General features: G+C 45.2%; 1 protein-coding gene across 1 annotated transcript in view; it reads right to left on the reverse strand.

Annotated features, from left to right (window-relative positions):
* Window positions 1-17772, reverse strand: part of ADAMTS19 (ADAM metallopeptidase with thrombospondin type 1 motif 19) — a 465279-nt gene that overhangs the window by 101074 nt on the left and 346433 nt on the right. Inside the window, exon 15 of the mRNA XM_029619011.1 lies at window positions 9978-10098. Within this exon, the coding sequence (XP_029474871.1) occupies window positions 9978-10098 (121 nt within the window). The remainder of the gene's footprint in view (window positions 1-9977; window positions 10099-17772) is intronic.

The following is a 17772-nucleotide window of genomic DNA, read 5'->3' on the forward strand; positions in this document are numbered from 1 at the left end:
ACTCACACCCTCGGCTTCCGGTTTCAAAATGGCGCTGATAGCTTTTGACCTACTATGTCACAGGGGCTACTGGTGCCATTGGTCAGCCCCTGTTACATGGCCATCGGCGCCATCTTGTGCTCCTACCATGTGACATGGTAGGAGCAAAGGTTATCAGCGCTATTTTGATTACTGGCAGCCGACGGCCCGAGTGCAGGAGATCGCTCCCAGACCCCAGCTGGACCACCAGGGACTTTTGGCAAGTCTTGGGGGACCCTCCTGACCCCCACAAGACTTGCCAAAAGTCCAGCGGGGGTCCGGGAGTGACCTCCTGCACTCCGGCCGTCGCTGCCAGTACTCAAAATGGCGCCAATATTCTTTGCCCTCACTATGTCAGGGGCTGACTTTGCCAGTATTCAAAATGGCGCCGACAGCCTTTGCCCTCACTATGTCACAGGGGCCCACCGTAGGGAACGAATGCACACCCCTATAAAACACCACGGCATGGTACAATTACACAACATGGCACACTTTCTTTTGAGTTTTGCTATGGAAGATGTGCTGGCAAGCGATGGCAACAAGCTGCAATGGTCATGAATGAAGAAAACACTACTGTTGATTTTAGGATTCTTTCTGAATGGTATATTTTATTCTATGGTTTTATTTCTACTGTAGAACAATGGAATATGGTTACTTAACTCCTTGTATTGGCTTTTAATCCCTTAAATATACTCTAATTTAGTGAATGTTTATAGCATTATATTTGGAGTTCATGATTGTATCTTGTCTGAAAATGTGTTTTCAAATTGTATTTTTTTATCTTATTTAGGAAAATGGAAGCATACTTAGTTTAACTAGTCTTTATTTACTAATAAGATGATCCTTAGATTTATTTTATTTTTAATGATTATTTCTGACTTATTTTATTTGAAATAAATAACTGCAGCTTATCCTATGTTCATTTGATGATTGTATAATTATATTGTTGCGATGCTGCTCGCGGGTCTAGCCACGAGCAGCCTCTCACCTCTGTAGCCTGCTGCCCTGACACCGTCTTTTGTGGCCTGGAGGCCGCTGCCTGTCTTCTGCGGCAGTCGGAGCCAATGCTGTTCAGCCTTGCGGCCCGGAAGCTGCCCACACCTTCTTCCTGCATGGCCTCTTCGTGGCCCGGTGGCCGTCACCGTCGTTCCTCCAGCGGCCTGGGAGCCGCTGACGCCGGGACCTGCCTTGCGGCCTAGTGCCTCTCCTTCTCCTTCTTCGCGGCATAGATGCCACTCTCCATGATCCTGCCTCCTAGGTGCACGCCGCGCCTCTTCTGCTTATTTATAGGGCATGCAGCAGAAAAAGCCCCGTGGCCCTGATTGATGATGTCATCCAGGCGTCTCCACGTCTGCCCTATATAAGGGCCTTTCGCCAGTCCTCCAATGCCTTCACAAGGAGCTAGCCTGCTCCTGGATTCTCCACTGTTCCAGCTCTTCATTCCAGGAAGCTCGAAGTCCATCCTCACTTCTTCAAAGCACTCTGTTTTTTCGTGAGAATTCCCTAGACTTCATCTGTGGTTCCTGGTCCTTTGGTTTGTCTTCATCCATGGTTCCTGGTCTCTCGTCTGATCCCATCTCCTCGTCTTCAGATGTCCAGGTGTTCCTGTCTTCAGATGTCCTTGTCTTCAGATGTTCTTGTATGGTCCAGTTCTTCGATACCTGTCTCCAGTTGTTCTAGTTCCTAGCTCCAGGTCCAAGCCTTGCCTCGCCCGCCGGACATCGCCTCCAGCCAACCTTCCTGGGAGTAAATCCGTATCTGATCCGGTGTCCATTTCTGGTCACTGGAGTCCTCTTCCAGCCGGATCCTCCTTCGAGTGCTCCCTGGATCCCTCCTTCGTCCTGAGTCTCAGTCCTGCACATATCCTGCTATCCGCGTGGTCCATGACCAGCCTCTCCAGGTTGTGTAGGGCGGGCAATGGGACAGGGTGGTCCATGACCAGCCCACAAGGGGCTGTGTAGGGCACCCTCAGGAGCAGTGCCTGCCTAAGTCTCCAAGCATCCTCATCTCGTCCAAGTCTCCAAGCATACTCGTCTTGTTCCAAGTACCAGTACCATCACCTGTCCTCGACTTCTGTCCATTCTATCGCATCTGCCATTTCCAGGCGGCAGGTCCGAAAGGGCTATCGAGTGGCCGGAGGGCTACCAAAGAGACCAGCATTGTGTTGCTGGGTCTCTTCTGATGCATTCAGGTTCGGCAGAGGTCAGGGCTCCTGGTCTTCAGCCTGTCTGCCCATGCTGGACATGTCTTGCCTGCCTCGGAGCTTCCTCAGACCTCCTCTGCAGTCGCGCCATGGTCCAAGGGCACATTAACCTCCACGAACTGGGACTGCTCCCTAGCGCCCCCGCAACATATATGATATTTATTACATTGTCCTTTGCTGCGAGCATTCTTTGGAACAATGATTTATACATTTGAAATAACACATAAGTAAATAAATCAATGGCTCCACTGTAATTTAAAACTATTTTTTAAAATCTATCTTTATTGAAATGTTTCAGCATATTAAAATTTACAAAGAACAGAGGAACCAATACAGTTTTATATTTATGGACATTTTAAGGGAAGACATATGAGAAGCTAAATAGGTTTTAAATATCTGAAAGTTTCCTGTTTCAGATGCTGGAGCAGGAAAGAATTTCTCTGCACAATCAAGCTCAAATGTTTATTATGCTACTAGATTGCATTACAATTCCTATGGTCAAATGTCTTTCTATTATAAGTTACAACAACTCTATATTCCCCTCCACATCAACAAACATATTTGCTTCCACCACTTCACAAAAATATTTAAAGTAGGAAGAGGAAGGTTTCATACATCATCTGCAATATGCCACCACGGCCTTGTATGCAGTGTATTTTCAATAGTAATCATTAGGGATGTGAATCATTTTTTTAAATCGTCAAAAATCGTTAGAGTGTGATACAATAGAAATTCCCCCGATTTATCGTGAAAAATCGTTAATTGGGTTTGTGTCCACTAACGGGAGTTATTGGGGGGGGGGGGGCGGGAAAACCGGCACACCAAAACAACCCCTAAACCCACCCCAACCCTTTAAAACTAATCCATTGCCTTCCCCCACCCTTCCAAACCCACCCAAAACGTTTTAAAATCACCTGGTGGTCCAGTGGAAGCCCCGGGACCGATCGCCCGCTCTCGGGCCGTTGGCTGCCACTAATAAAAATGGCACCGATGGCCTGATAAAAAAAACCCACCCCAACCCTTTAAAACTGACTCCTTAGCTTCCCCCACCCTTCCGAGCCCCCCAAAAACATTTTAAAATTACCTGGTGGTCCAGTGGGGGTGCCGGGAGCGATCTCCCGCTCTCGGGTCATAGGCTGCCACTAATAAAAATGGCGCCGGCCATCCAGTGCTCCTACCATGTGACAGGGGCCGGCCAATGGCACGGATATCCTGTCACATGGTAAGGGCAAAGGGCCATCGGTGCCAGTTTTATTAGCACAGCCGACGGCCCGAGAGCGGGAGATCGCTCCCCGCGCCTCCACTGGACCACCAGGTAATTTTAAAATATTTTTGGGGGAGTCGGGAGGGTGGGGGAGGCTCAGGGGTCAGTTTTAAAGGGTCAGGGTGGGTATTTTGTTTATCGGATTGGGCGCAGCCGATAAACAAAAAAACAATCGGGTCGGACGATAAAAATTATAAGATTTGAATCAGAACCGGAACCGAACCGATTCCAATTCACATCTCTAGTAATCATGAACCGACCTCCCTCCTACCTGTGATTTTTATATTTGTTATTTTTTTGTTTGTGACTTTTTTAATGTGAACACAAACCTTTCATATAAGAATTCTTTTTGTAAATGTTGTGAGGCTTAGCCTGTCTAAATAAACTTAAGTGTTCAAACTCCATCGATAATTTCTAAAAACGCTGCTGTTACTTCAATCAAGTTCATAACTCGTCACTTGTTGTAGATGTTTCCTCAAATTCAAAGTTTTTCACTAATTTGATGGCAAATTCCCATTCAGTAGCTCATTTCTGTCAGTATTATAAATGTGACGACTACCTTTCATTTAAATCAAAGTTCATAACTTGTCGCTTGATACGGATGTCTCTTCAAATTTAAAGTTTAACACTCGAATTAAAGATTCCTAATTTAAATATTTTTGTGATGTGGTGGAAGCAAATACGTTTGTTGATGTGGTGGAGAATATAGAGTTGTTGTAATTTATACAGTAGTCCTCATCAGTAGCGGGGGTTGATCATATATTTCTATTATAAGTGGCAGATTTTGATTTTGCTGGGTTGCTACCTTCTGTATAGTTCTGGAGGATTAACTTCTAATATGTAGTCTAAATGTAGACTTTCTTATATTTATTTCCTTAACCCCTTGTTTTTCTGTGTGTATGTCAGTGTGTGTATGTGTGTGTTGCAAAGGGTCAGGTACAATTGTTTAAAGGCAATGACTAATTTGATTTTTCGTGGCAGTCAATTTAAATGAGGTTTGTTTTTTTTAAATTTCATGTAATTTAATATTTATATACTTATAAATTTTATTTATTAAATTTCATTTAATATTTATATACTTATAAACTTACAAGGTACCTGTGACATAGTGAGGGCAAAGGTGATCGGCGCCATTTTGAGTACTGGCATCGGACGGCCGGTGTGCAGGAGGTCGCTCCCGGACCCCCGCTGGACTTTTAGCAAGTCTTGTGGGGGTCAGGAGGCCCCCCCCAAGCTGGCCAAAAGTCCCTGGGGGTCCAACGGGGGTCCCGGAGTGACCTCCTGCACTCCGGCCATCCGATGCCAGTACTCAAAATGGCGCCGATTGCCTTTGCCCATACTATGTCACAGGGGCTGCCGGTGCCATTGGTCAGCCCTTGTCACATGGTAGGAGCACAAGATGGCACCGATGGCCATGTGACAGGGGCTGACCAATAGCACTGGTAGCCCCTGTGACAAAGGCTATCTGCGCCATGATGAAACCGGTACCGAGGGTGTGAGAGTGCAGGGGATGGTTCCAGACTTCCCGCTGGACCACCAGGGAGTTTTGGTAAGTCTTGGGGGGGGTCAGGAGGGTGGGGGATTGTAGTTAATTTTAATTTTAGCTGGGACACGAATAGAAATCGCCGTATTAACACATCGGGGCGCCATATGGCCGAATGCAACGTATCTGCTCCCCGACGAATCCGAATCACGAATGCAACATATGGCGTCCCTCTGCACATCCCTACCTGTTGCCAAGGCAAGGAACGAGTGGTGGGCCCTGCCTTAAGCAGCAGGGCTTGATGATGTCATCATCCAGGGCCGCAGGTTAGTTTCCCGCCATGGCCCTTTTAAATGCCAGCAAGTAACATGCGCCTAGGAGAGGCAGGATGCTGGACATCAGCATCTCTTCGTGGCACATGTGGGGAGACCCACCGGGAGCCGGGGAGGTCCACAGAGGAGCCAGGAACGGCCGAGGAGGCAACGGAGGTGCGGGAGCACAAACGGCTGCCTACTGCTGCCAGTGAGGATGAGCTGGGTCCAGGAGCCAGGCACCGGAGGTAAATGGGCCAGGTTGAGGGCCTGCTGCAGGTGGGATACACAACACACGGACTGTGCCACCTCCGCCCCTTCTTTGATAGCCCTGCTTTTGCAACAGTGTTCCAGGCTAATGCCATTTCCCGGTTAGACTATTGCAATGCATTATACATCAGATTACCCAAGAAGCTCAACCACCATTTACAACTCATCCAAAATGCAGCTCCTCAACTCATTCTAAAAGCCAGAAAATATGACTACATCACTGCCCCTCCACAGATCTCTACACTGGTCCCCGACATTCAAGGCCCTAAATGGCTTAGCATCCTCCTATCTATATCAATCATCTCACAACCTAAAAGCCTACCCACCTTCTGCACTCCCTTTCCCAAGCCCGCTGAGTTGTGCCTGCCCCTAGGGCAGCGGTTCTCAACCTATGGGTTGCGACCCCGGCGGGGGTCGAACGCCCAAAACGCAGGGGTCACGCGCTCCCGGTCTCTCCCGCTGCCGTTGCCGCCGGGCTGTCAGCACGTTCAAGCCCAGCGGGAACGGCAGCGGCACTAGAAGAAGCCCTGCACCCGCGGCTGGGCCTTTTCTTCTTCATGCGCCTGCCCCTCCCGTGACCCGGAACAGGAAGTGAATCGTGGTGCGCGGGAAGGAGAGAGAGCCGCGCCGCGCGAAAAAGTAGCAGCGGCGGCTGCAGCATCGGCCCCCGAGCAGTTGAAGCAGCCGGTAATGGAGAAAGGAGAGAGCAGCACGAGCCTCCCGCGGCCGATGGGATTCTTCTTTCTTGGTCAGTGGAGGCTGCTGCAGCTCCCATTTGTGCTCGGGGGAGAAGAGGAAGTGAGTGAGAGAAAGAGAGAGAAGCAGCCAGCCAGCCTGTGTGTGATTGACTGGTCAGAGAGCTGATGTGTGTGTGTGTATGTGAGAGACAATGAAAGTGATTGCTCAGGGAGATGACTGATGTGTATGTGAGAGTGTGAGACATCAGTCAGGGAGGTGACTGATGTGTGTGTGTGAGAGAGAGAAAAAGCATGGAAGGGAGAAGTCTGGGTATGTGAGAAAGCATGGGCGTAAGAAGCCTGGTGTTGTGGGGGTGAAAGAAAGCATGGGAGTGAGAAACCAGGGTGAGTGTGCATGCATGAGAGAGAGAGACTGCTTGGTAAGGTGATGGTGTGTGTGAGAGAAAAAGACTGGTGTGTGTGTGTGAATGAGAGAAAATGTGATTCAGGGAATGAGAAGCCTGTGCACGTGGAGAGTGAGCATGGAAATGAGAGAGACTGGTGTGTGTGTAACAGAGAGAAAGTGATTATGGGAATGAGAAGCCTGTGCATGTGGAGAGAACAAGCATGGGAGTGAGAGACTGGTGAGTGAGTGAGTGTGTGTGTGTGAGAGAGAGAGAGAGACAGAGAAAGTGATTATGAGAGTGAGAAGCCCATATATGTAAGTAGAACACGGGAGTGGGAAGCCTGTGTGTGTGTGTGTGTGTATGGCATGAGAGAAACTGTTCAGGAAGGTGACTGGTGTGTGTGTGTGTGAGAAAGTGATTATGAGAGTGAGAAGCCCGTATATGTAAGTAGAACACGGGAGTGGGAAGCCTGTGTGTGTGTGTGTGTGTGTATGGCATGAGAGAAACTGTTCAGGAAGGTGACTGGTGTGTGTGTGCCAAAGACTGTTTGGGAGATGATTGGTGTGTGAGAGACAGAAACTGGTCATGGGGGCATGACTGGTATGGTGTGTGTGTGTGAGAGACATGGGCACTAAGGAAGAGGACCATAAGTATAGAGCTTAGCTTCTACTGCTGCTTCTGGTGAGTGCCACGGCCTGCAGGGAAGGGGAGTAGGAGAGCTGCTGGAGGGGGTAAGTAAAGGTGGCTTTTTAAGTTTATTTTCCTTGACTGCCATTTTAATTGTGTGATGTCTGCTTTTTTGAAATATTTTATTGGTGTTTGGAGAATGTTTAATAGTTTTTATGCGTTTTTAATTGTTGGATGTTCATAGCTGTTTTGAAACATTTATTCTGCTTATTAGTATAGTTTTACAATTATTTCTGTGTGGGGATCTATAGCTGCTTGCTAGTTCTGTTTTCCTAATAAGAGGTGTATTGGTTTTTAGGACCTGATTTAATATTTGTAGTGTTGCCTTTTCATAGATAGGGTTGCTCCTGTTTGAGTGTATTCCATAATACAGGTGTAACTGTGTGCGGATTAGTTTATGTGCATTACTACAGATCCTGGGAGTATGTTAGGTCGGTTCTGTGTCTGTTACCGAGATGAGATATTTTGCTAGCATGTAAGCGTTTGTATCGGTCTTATTTGTTGTGTTTTCTCAGAGGACATGCATTGGTGGTAAACTGCTGTCTTTTCATAAGTAGGGCTATTGAGCCTGGAAATAGAAGGAGTTTGAGTTGCTGTTACTGAGATGTCACTAGAACCAGAATATCTTTTTTGTAGGGTGAGTTGTATGGGGAATGTCATAATTCTGCTTTACATCCATTATTGTGGGTCAGGGGGGTTCCTGTGGATACAAACTGTACTTTTACATCTAGCCCCGTGACGATCATGGGTCAGTGTGCCATGCATGTGAGAACCTATGGTGAGTTGAGTTACATTCACATTATAAATGTCATAATTAAATGATAAGTGTGCACTAAAATCCAACCCCATCCATAACCCCACCCCCATATGACCAAAGCCCCGCCCTCACCCCACCCTCACGGGGCGAGGGCGGGGCGAGGGGTCACCGCAACATGAGGAACTGTATTGCAGGTTCACAGCATTAGAAAGGTTGAGAACCACTGCCCTAGGGAAATGAAACTCTCTACCATTACGGGCACTGTTCCTACCCTTTGAAACTCACTCCCATGTGAAATCAGACACGCCTCAGACATTCTCATATTCAGGAAACTCCTAAAGACCTGTTTTTTACTTCAGCCTTTGGTCTACAGCTACCTCTCCCTCCCCCCCCCCCCCCCCACACACACACAAAGAGACCCCTGCTACCTCTCCCTCAGCCAAATGACCCTTACCCATTACTTGAATTGTATAGTAACTCCTCACTCCTATCTAATTCTCCCTGTCAGTGATTTCAATTGTATTGCATTCCTGCTATTTCTTAACCCTTGTTGATTTTATTTACTTTAATTTGCTATTCTTAGGTCCAAATATTGATCTGTTCATTGCATACTGTTCACTGTATGCTCCGGCGGAGCGCATTGTTAACCCGCGTTTGGAAGCGTGTTTTCGACGCGCTAGCTTTACCCCTTATTCAGTAAGGGGTAATAGCATTTTGAAAACGCACGGCCAACCCTCCCGAAACTAATAGCGCCTGCAACAGGCAAATGCATGTTGATGGCCCTATTAGTTATTCCCGCACATTTTACTTTCAGAAATTAACGCCTACCTAAAGGTAGGCGTTAATTACTGCCGGCACCGAGAAAGTGTACAGAAAAGCAGTAAAAACTGCTTTTCTGTACACCCTCTGACTTAATATCATGGCGATATTAAGTCAGAGGTCCCAAAAGTAAAAGATAATCGTAAATAAATAAATAAAAAATTTAAATCAGCCCACGGTTCGTGGGTTGAAAACCGGACAGTCAATTTTGCCGGTGTCCGGTTTCCGAACCTGTGGCTGTCTCGGGTTTGAGAACCGACACTAGCAAAATTGAGTGTCGGCTGTCAAACTCACTGACAGCCGCCACTCCTGTCAAAAAAGAGGCGCTAGGGACGCGCTAGTGTCCCTAGCACCTCTTTTTACCACGGGCCCTCATTTGAATATTAAATCGCGCGCACAGGAGAGCTGGTGCTTGCCTGCTCTCCTGCGACTTTTACTGTATCGGCCTGTTTGTTTATTGTAATTCAGTTTCTTGTTGAACTGTTGCTTGTCATGCTCTCCTGATGAAAGAGTGTGATTATAAATAAGTGATGATGATGATGATAATGATGATGAAAAAATGAATAAATATTTTCTGCAGATGGTTAAATGTCTATTTTCTGAGGCTGTTATGACTAATCTGACTTTAGACTAAACTTTGGGAAGTGCTAAAACTGCTTTTTTTCATATAAATTGCTATATTGATACAAACAATAGAGAAAAGCACCATTTCTGATCTTACAATACTTTCCTTCCATATAGTTCAATGAATGAAGGGTCAACAAACAATTTGTAGGTGGTACCTTTCTACAGGATTAACTTAATACACTTGTGACCAGGTTTCCAGAATTATCTTTTCTTCATCGAGATTCTTAGTTCCACGTATCGAAGTGGACTAATACGGCAACCGCAATTCTTCGCTTGGATATGGTTCAAATTTCCACAACTCTGTTTCTATTGTACATCTAAACACAATTTTAACAGTGCAACTAAGTAATGTGCTCTTAAGTCATTCTTACATATGTTGTGGTGAAAGTCTGAATGTCATGTCTGAGTACATTTACTTATATTGCTTAGACATTACAATAATGAAAACGTTTACCTGCTCCTCTGGTGTGGTTAAAATCACCTTTAATGATTCTGCACGATTTTCCGTTACCATTGCATACACCACAGTGATCCTCTCTTGACAAAGATCCTAACACCCCATCACAGCCAACTTTCTGCAAAACAAGAATAATATTACATCATTTATTTATTTATTTATTTCACGTTTTATATATCGCTATTAGTTTTCACATCATATCGGTTTATATGGAACGGTTTAAAAAATAGAAGAGATACATAGAACCAGAAGAGTTAACATAAGAACTGCCATGCTGGGTCAGACCAAGAGTCCATCAAGCCCAGCAGCCTGTTTCCAACAGAGCCCAAACCAGGCCTCAAGAACCTGGCAATTACCCAAACACTAAGAAGATCCCATGCTACTGATACAATTAATAGCAGTGGCTATTCCCTAAGTAAACTTGATTAATAGCTGTTAATGGACTACTCCCCCAAGAACTTATCCAAACTTTTTTTGAACCCAGCTACACTAACTGCACTAACCACATCCTCTGGCATCAAATTCCAGATCTTTATCGTGCGTTGAGTGAAAAAGAATTTTCTCCTTTTAGTCTTAAATGTGCTACTTGTTAACTTCATGGAATGCCCCCTAGTCCTTCTATTATTCAAAAGTGTAAATAATAGGGATGTGCAGAGGGATGGCATACGTTGTATTCGGTATTCGTATTCGTCGGGAGCAGATACGTTGCATTCGGCAAGGGGGGCCCCCGATACGTTCATGCGTTCATTCTTATTTGTTTCACGGCTAAAATTGAATTAACTACAACCCCCCACCCTCCTGACCCCCCCAAGACTTACCAGCGGAGGTCCAGGAGCCATCTCCTGCACTCATGCCTTTGGCTGCCGGTATTCAAAATGGTGCCGATAGCCTTTGACCTTACTCTATCACAGGGGCTACCGGTGCCATTGGTCGGCCCCTGTGACATAGTGAGGGAAAAGGCTATTGGCGCCATTTTGATTACTGGCAGCCGACGGCGTGAGTGCAGGAGATGGCTCCCGGACTCCCCGCTGGACCACCATGGAGTTTTGGTAAGTCTTGGGGGGGTCAGGAGGGTGGGGTGTTTGTTTAAATTTGCTCCTTTAGACGGCCGAATAATTCGGTGAAGATTTGTTGAATTCGTGAGGAATTGCGATATGTTTCACTTCCCCAAGAATACAACGAATATGGCCCTATATGTTGCGGATTACCAATACGTTGGAAATGAATGCACACCCCTAGTAAATAACCAATTCACATCTACTCGTTCAAGACCTCTCATGATCTTAAAGACCTCTTCCATCCTTTTTATCATTTTTGTTGCCCTTCTCTGTACCTTCTCCATCACAACTATATCTTTTTTGAGATGCGGCAACCAGAATTGTACACAGTATTCAAGGTGCGGTCTCACCATTGAGCGATATAGAGGCATTATGACATTTTCTGTTTTATTAACCAGTCCATTCCTAATAATTCCTAACATTCTGTTTGCGTTTTTGACTGCTGCAGCACACTGAGCCGACGATTTTAAAGTATTATCCACAGTTAGGGGTGTGCATTCATTCCCTACAAATTGGTAATCTGCAACGTTTAGGGCCATATTCGTTGTATTCGTGGGGAAGCGAAACGTATCGTGATTCCCCACGAATACAACAAATCTTCACCGAATTATTTGGCCATCTAAAGGAGCCAGTTTAAACAAACACCCCACCCTCCTGACCCCAGTATTCTTCCTGATCCCAAGAGGAATAGCCTAGTGGTGAGAGCAGTCGAGTATGAACCAGAAGACCAGGGTTCAAGTCCTGCTGTCGCTCCTTGTGACCTTGGGCAAGTCACTTTACCCTCCATTGCCTCAGGTACAAACTTAGATTATAAGCCCTCTGGGCTTATAATCTAAGATAGAGAAATACCTACAGTACCTCAATGTAAACCAGTGTGATATCTCAATTGAGATCGAATGTCGGTATATAAAAATAATAAATAAATAAGTATATAATGAGTGATGTGTGTATGATATGAGGGTGATGATTCTAGGGTAAAGTATTATGTATGGTTGTGACAACTTTAGGGTAAAGTAAGTGTGAGAGTGTGTTATTTTAAATGTGGGTATTCACGAGATAAGGAGGTGGTCCATCATAATCACAAATGTAAACTAAATTTTGCAATTGAGTGTGATTAATAAAGCAAGAATTATAGTATATAATTCACACCTCTGATTAAGCATTGCAACGGATGACATAGTCATTTGATGTAATTACTTCTCAAGTGCTATGTGCGCAACCCGCAAATCCTACAGGCTCTAGTGGCATGATATATCACTGCTGATCCCACAGAGGCATCTGAAGCTGCTTTCTGGTCTAGACAGTAATGAGATGTGAAGGTATGGACAGTAGACCATGTAGCTGCTTTGCAAATGTCCAATAAAGGCACAATATGAAGATGTGCAAAAGAAGTTGAAGTGGCTCTAAGCTGATGTGTGTTAACTCTGGTTGTGAGTCCAGAAAGTTGGGATGAGTAGCAGAAATGAATTTATTGAGTTATCCAATTAGCTAGCATTCTTTTTGCAACAGGCAACCCTGGCACATTCGGACTGAAGGATACAAAAGGCTGGGATGCCCGGTTACTTGTCTGAGTTCTTTTCTTGTAATATGCCAAGGTTCTTTTATAGTCTAACATGTGAAGTAATCTTTCTCTGCCATTTTCATGAGGCCTTGGAAAAAATGTAGATAACAATCGTTTGATTTAGGTGAAAGACTGGGAAAACTTTTGGTAAGAAAGATGGATGTGTCTGCAAGGTGACTTAGTCCTGATAAAACTGCAAATATGGAGGATAAAGAACTTGTCTTGCCGAAGTTACTGCAACCAAGAATAGAACTTTCCATGTTAGAAACTTCATAGAGGTAGTCTCTAAAGGTTGAAAGGGTGGAAGCATGAGCATTTCCAACATCAAGTTGATATCCCAAGGGACGGGAGATTTTGAGACTGGTGGTCAAATTTTTAGAACTCCCTTCATGAAACTTGACACCAGTGGATGGGTTGAAATGGTATCTTCCATCCCTTGATGGAAGATATGCAGCTATAGTGCTAAGGTACACTCTGATAGACGACACTGCCAGTCCTGTTGTGAATTGAATTTATAGATACTCTAATAGCATTTTAGGGGGAAAAGAGAATGGGTCTATGTCCCTTGTCTGATACCAACTAAGGTATCATTGCCACTTGAAAGCATAATCCTTCCTTGTGGATGGCTTCCAAGTAGATACTAGAAAGTCCCATATACCTGATGTTGTTGTATTTTCACAGTGAGCATTACTGCTTGAAAAACCTTTCAACCAAATTCATCCAGGTACTTATTGTCTTTACCTGGAGGTGTGTTGGAATGCAGCCACAATTTTTTTTGCCTTTTTCATGGCTAATTCAATGATCAGAGAAGCATGGGGAAGTTGGATCATGCCATAATGAGGTGATTTCCTCATGAGGAAATTCAGGTTAGTTTTGTGGGAGATAGAGTGGCCTGAAATCTGGGATTCCCAAGATTTGTCTTTGACCGCATCAAGAACCGCATGAGACAGTAGTGTGGTAGGTTCTGATGGGACATCAAAGATTTGTAAGATGCCCATTACCTCAGACCTTGGATATGACTCCTTTTTCATCTTCACTTTTAGGGTGGATCCAACTTTTTCCACAAATCTGGAAAATGTCAAGTCCTCTGGAGAAGATGAAGGCTCTGGCGGGTCTTCTGGGGGGGGGGGGGTATCTGACAGTACCCAGGGAATTTGGAGGACAATCCTGAGGCTCTCTATCTGGTTCCGGGGAAAAACTTGGATCCGGATGTTCTTCCCGGTCTTGTAGACTATTATGTTCCTGAACCGGAGAAGAAGGAATTGAAGGTGGGGAGAAACCTTCCTCCGACAGATAAGGTGGCGGGCACAGATGGCAGCCCCCTTCTAGTAAAGAAAAGAAGGTTTTCAGGATATCTGAAATTTGGGACATGGCTTGTGAGGCTGGTCTCCCCCATGGGTAGGGAATGTTTCTCCTTTAGTGGTGGAGTAGCAGTGCCTTCTGCTGCCCCTACATGTGATGAAGGTCTTTTGCCTTTTTAGATGGGGCTAATGCTGCAAGCAAGATGGAGGAATCTGGTCCTCTGTGATGCTCAGATGATCCCTGATCCTTATGGGTTGACTTATGCCTTTTGGTTAGAGGTTCTTGTAGCTGAGGTAGCTGCCTTTTATCTGAAGATGGACGAGATGTCTGAATAAACCCTCTGAGAAGATGTAGAGGATCCATCAGAACCTGGACATACTGGGGAAGATATGACCTCCTTCCCCTTCTGAAGGATCAGAAGCCAACAGTTCCTCCAGTAGGAATACTATCTATGGATCTCATTGTCACTCCTTTGGAGATTTTGAGTGCTTGGAAGTCCGATCACTCCCCAATGAGTCATGAGTCGATGCCTGCTTTGGATACATTGAATGCATTGTCAACTGTTGTTTGAGCATAGAGTGCTTGATCATAGCTTATGCGTCATGGCATGCTTGTCCTTCTATTCTTATGTTGAGGTTGCTGGCATCAGAGTCATGAGTTGTTTTATGTTGTGTTGTGTGCCATATGTGTAAGTTGGTGTGACACAGACTTTTTATGGGTAACATCCCGCTTCTGGTGCATCATAGGTTGAGGCGTTTCCCGACTCTGACACTTTTTGACGATGCTTTAGTCGATGCCGTTACCCTCTTATAGATTTTTGAAATGGGTTGAAGCACCTCAAGCACTCTGGGAGCTTTCCCTCACCTTGCTCTGCTTTTCCTGAGCACCTGATAATGGCATCAGGACCACCGATGATGCACATTTCTCTTGAATGGGGCACTGTGTCTTAGGCTCTGGAAATGAGTGGGCTGAGTGGTGCATCGAAGCTAGGACATAAGAACCCGAATAGGTACCTTCGCAGCCCACTGCCTCTGGGCCCATGGAGAACTTCTGCGGCAGTTGCAGCTCATCAATTGGTTGTGGTTGGGCCCCAGGCACAGGTAGCAGTAATTATGTCTGTCAGTGACAGAGATAATTTTGACACACTGGCAATATTTGAATCTGGGGGTCTTCGGAGCCATGTTAGCACTGAAAAGTGCTTATGTGGGTTCACCAAGGTGAAAAAAGAAATCTACTAGGGATGTGAATCGTTTTTGAACGATTAAAATTATCGTCAGATAATTTTAAAATCGTTCTAAATCGTTAGAGTGCACGATACAATACAAATGCCCACGATTAATCGTCAGGGGCATTTGTATTGTATCGTTAAATAGGGCACGGTAATTATTTGGGGGAGGGCGGGAAAACCGGCACACCAAAACAACCCCTAAACCCACCCCGACCCTTTAAAACCAATTCCTTACCCTCCCCCACCCTCCCGAACCCCCCCAAAATGTTAAGTTACCTGGTGATCCAGTGGGGGGGGGGGGGGGGGGTCCCGGCGCGATCTCCCACTCTCGGGCCATCGGCGCCATTTTGGCTGCCACTAATTAAAATGGCGCCGATGGCCCGATAAAAAAAAAAAAAAACACCCGACCCTTTAAATCGACCCCCTTAGCCTCCCCACCCTCCCGACCCTTTTTTTTTAGGGAGGCCCGTGCCGCTAAAAAAACCAAACCCCCCGACCCTTTAAATCGAGCCCCCCTCCCGACCCCCCCAAAACCTTTTAAAATTACCTGGTGGTCCAGGGGGGCCTCGTGGGGCCTCGGGGAGAGATCCAGGGGGGCCTCGGGGAGAGGAGAGATCCAGGGGGGCCTCGGGGAGAGATTTCCCGTTCCCAGGCATCAGCTGTTCTAAAAAAAAAATGGCGCCGATGCCCCTCTGCCCTTACCATGTGACAGGGTATCTGTGCCATTGGCCGGCCCCTGTCACATGGTAGGAGCACTGGATGGCCGGCGCCATCTTTAAAGATGGCGCCGGCCATCTTTACTCATCAGCCCCTATTATACTATACTCTATAATTAAAAATTAGCAATGTGAATTGGAATCGGAAACGATTCCAAATCACATATCTTAACGATCAGATTTCCCCCCCCCCCCCCCCCCTCCCAGCCGAATCTGATCGTTAAGACGATCTGGCACACGATTCACATCTCTAAAATCTACTGTGAAGAGAAAAACAAGTGAAGTTGATCTGCATGTCCAGTGAGCTGCATGGAAAAAACTGAGGAGATCAGGTAATCGTGCAGGAACGATTATGCAGCTGCTCTGTATTCTTTAAGAGAAGCTCCGCCTTGTGCCACCTGGAGTATCCCATCCAGACAGCATGGCTAATACAGCCTGCTTATCGACAGGAAAAAAGGTTTGGTCAAGTTCCTGTAGAAGTCCATAAACTGTTATTAACCAGATAGACTTGGGGAAAAGCCACTACCTATTCCTGCGCATTAGCAGAATGGGATCTATCTACTGTCTACACTATTCATGTATTTATTTCCACTATTTCTATTCCGCTGATCCACCAACTTCATCAGATTACTACTGGAAACAAGATACTGGGCTTGAGGGACCCTCAGACTGACCCAGTATGGCAAATCTTAAGTTCTTATGATTGAAATTTATAAAATCATGGGGTGTATAGGGTATATACAGAATGGTACCCTTTAAACACTAGGATTAGTGGACACGCCATGAAACCAGCAATCGGAAGATTTAAAATGCCCACTGATCTGCGAATGGAACCCTGCCATAAGAAATTCAAACATGACCTCAAAACATGGCTATTTGAACTAGCTTTCACACTATGATATACAATTAAACTGATATGACACTCTAGTTACCTCACCAAGATAACTCCCAGCTCCATGTCCCTTCTACCCACATTCTCTCTCCTTATTCCTCCGCCCCCCTACGCCCACATTTTTCCCTTAACATGATATTTGTATTGTGTTATCTTCAATTCAATTTAGAACTTGTATTATCCCACAGCACCATTATAGTATTATATTCTAGTTTGTTATATTGTTGTTTCGTAAATGATAATATTACCACAATATCATTATTGTTTGTTAAACATTCTCCTTATGGATGGTCCACGATCGATACAGCCTGTTTGCTGTTAATCCTATTATATGTAATTAATATTTATTAATTCTGTTATTTGTAAAGCATTGTTGCTAATTTATTGTTAATTGTAAACCGCGGTGATGTATATTTTACGTACTGCGGTATATAAAAACCTCTAAATAAATAAATAAATAAATAAATAAAACAAAACATAGGAAGTATTTTTTCACTCAGCTCACAATCAAGCTACGGAATCTATTGCTGGCGGATGAGGTTAAGGCAACTAATGCAATAGTGTTCAAAAGAGGCCTGGACAAGTTCCTGAAGGACAAGTTCATAAACAGTTATTAGCCAGGTAAACTTTGAAAAAACAATGCTTATTTTTGGGAGTGAGTTACAAAATATATTAGGACCTTCATTATCAGGTTTTGTCTTTTTTGTCCTAACATTGAAATTCTCAGGCAAAATATAACAAAAACTGAAAATGAAGGTCCTCAAAGTCATATCAACTATTGGGGATAGGCGGGTACTTGCAACTCAAACTGGCCACTGTCAGAGACAGAATGCTGGGTTCTATTTACCTTGATCTGACCCAGTGTGAAACTTATGTTTTTATTGTAATGTTTGGCCGGGAGCAAGGTGGTCCCACGACTGGCCGCACTCACCTCAGGACATCCAACCAGATCCATACTTTGTGGAATATGCAAGCACCTTCACCAGGTTTAAGGGAAAACCCTCTAGGTGCCTCCTTGCAGGTCCTCCTGCTCTG

This window comes from Rhinatrema bivittatum, chromosome 1, assembly GCF_901001135.1.
Source record: "Rhinatrema bivittatum chromosome 1, aRhiBiv1.1, whole genome shotgun sequence".
Classification (NCBI taxonomy): Eukaryota; Metazoa; Chordata; class Amphibia; order Gymnophiona; family Rhinatrematidae; genus Rhinatrema; species Rhinatrema bivittatum.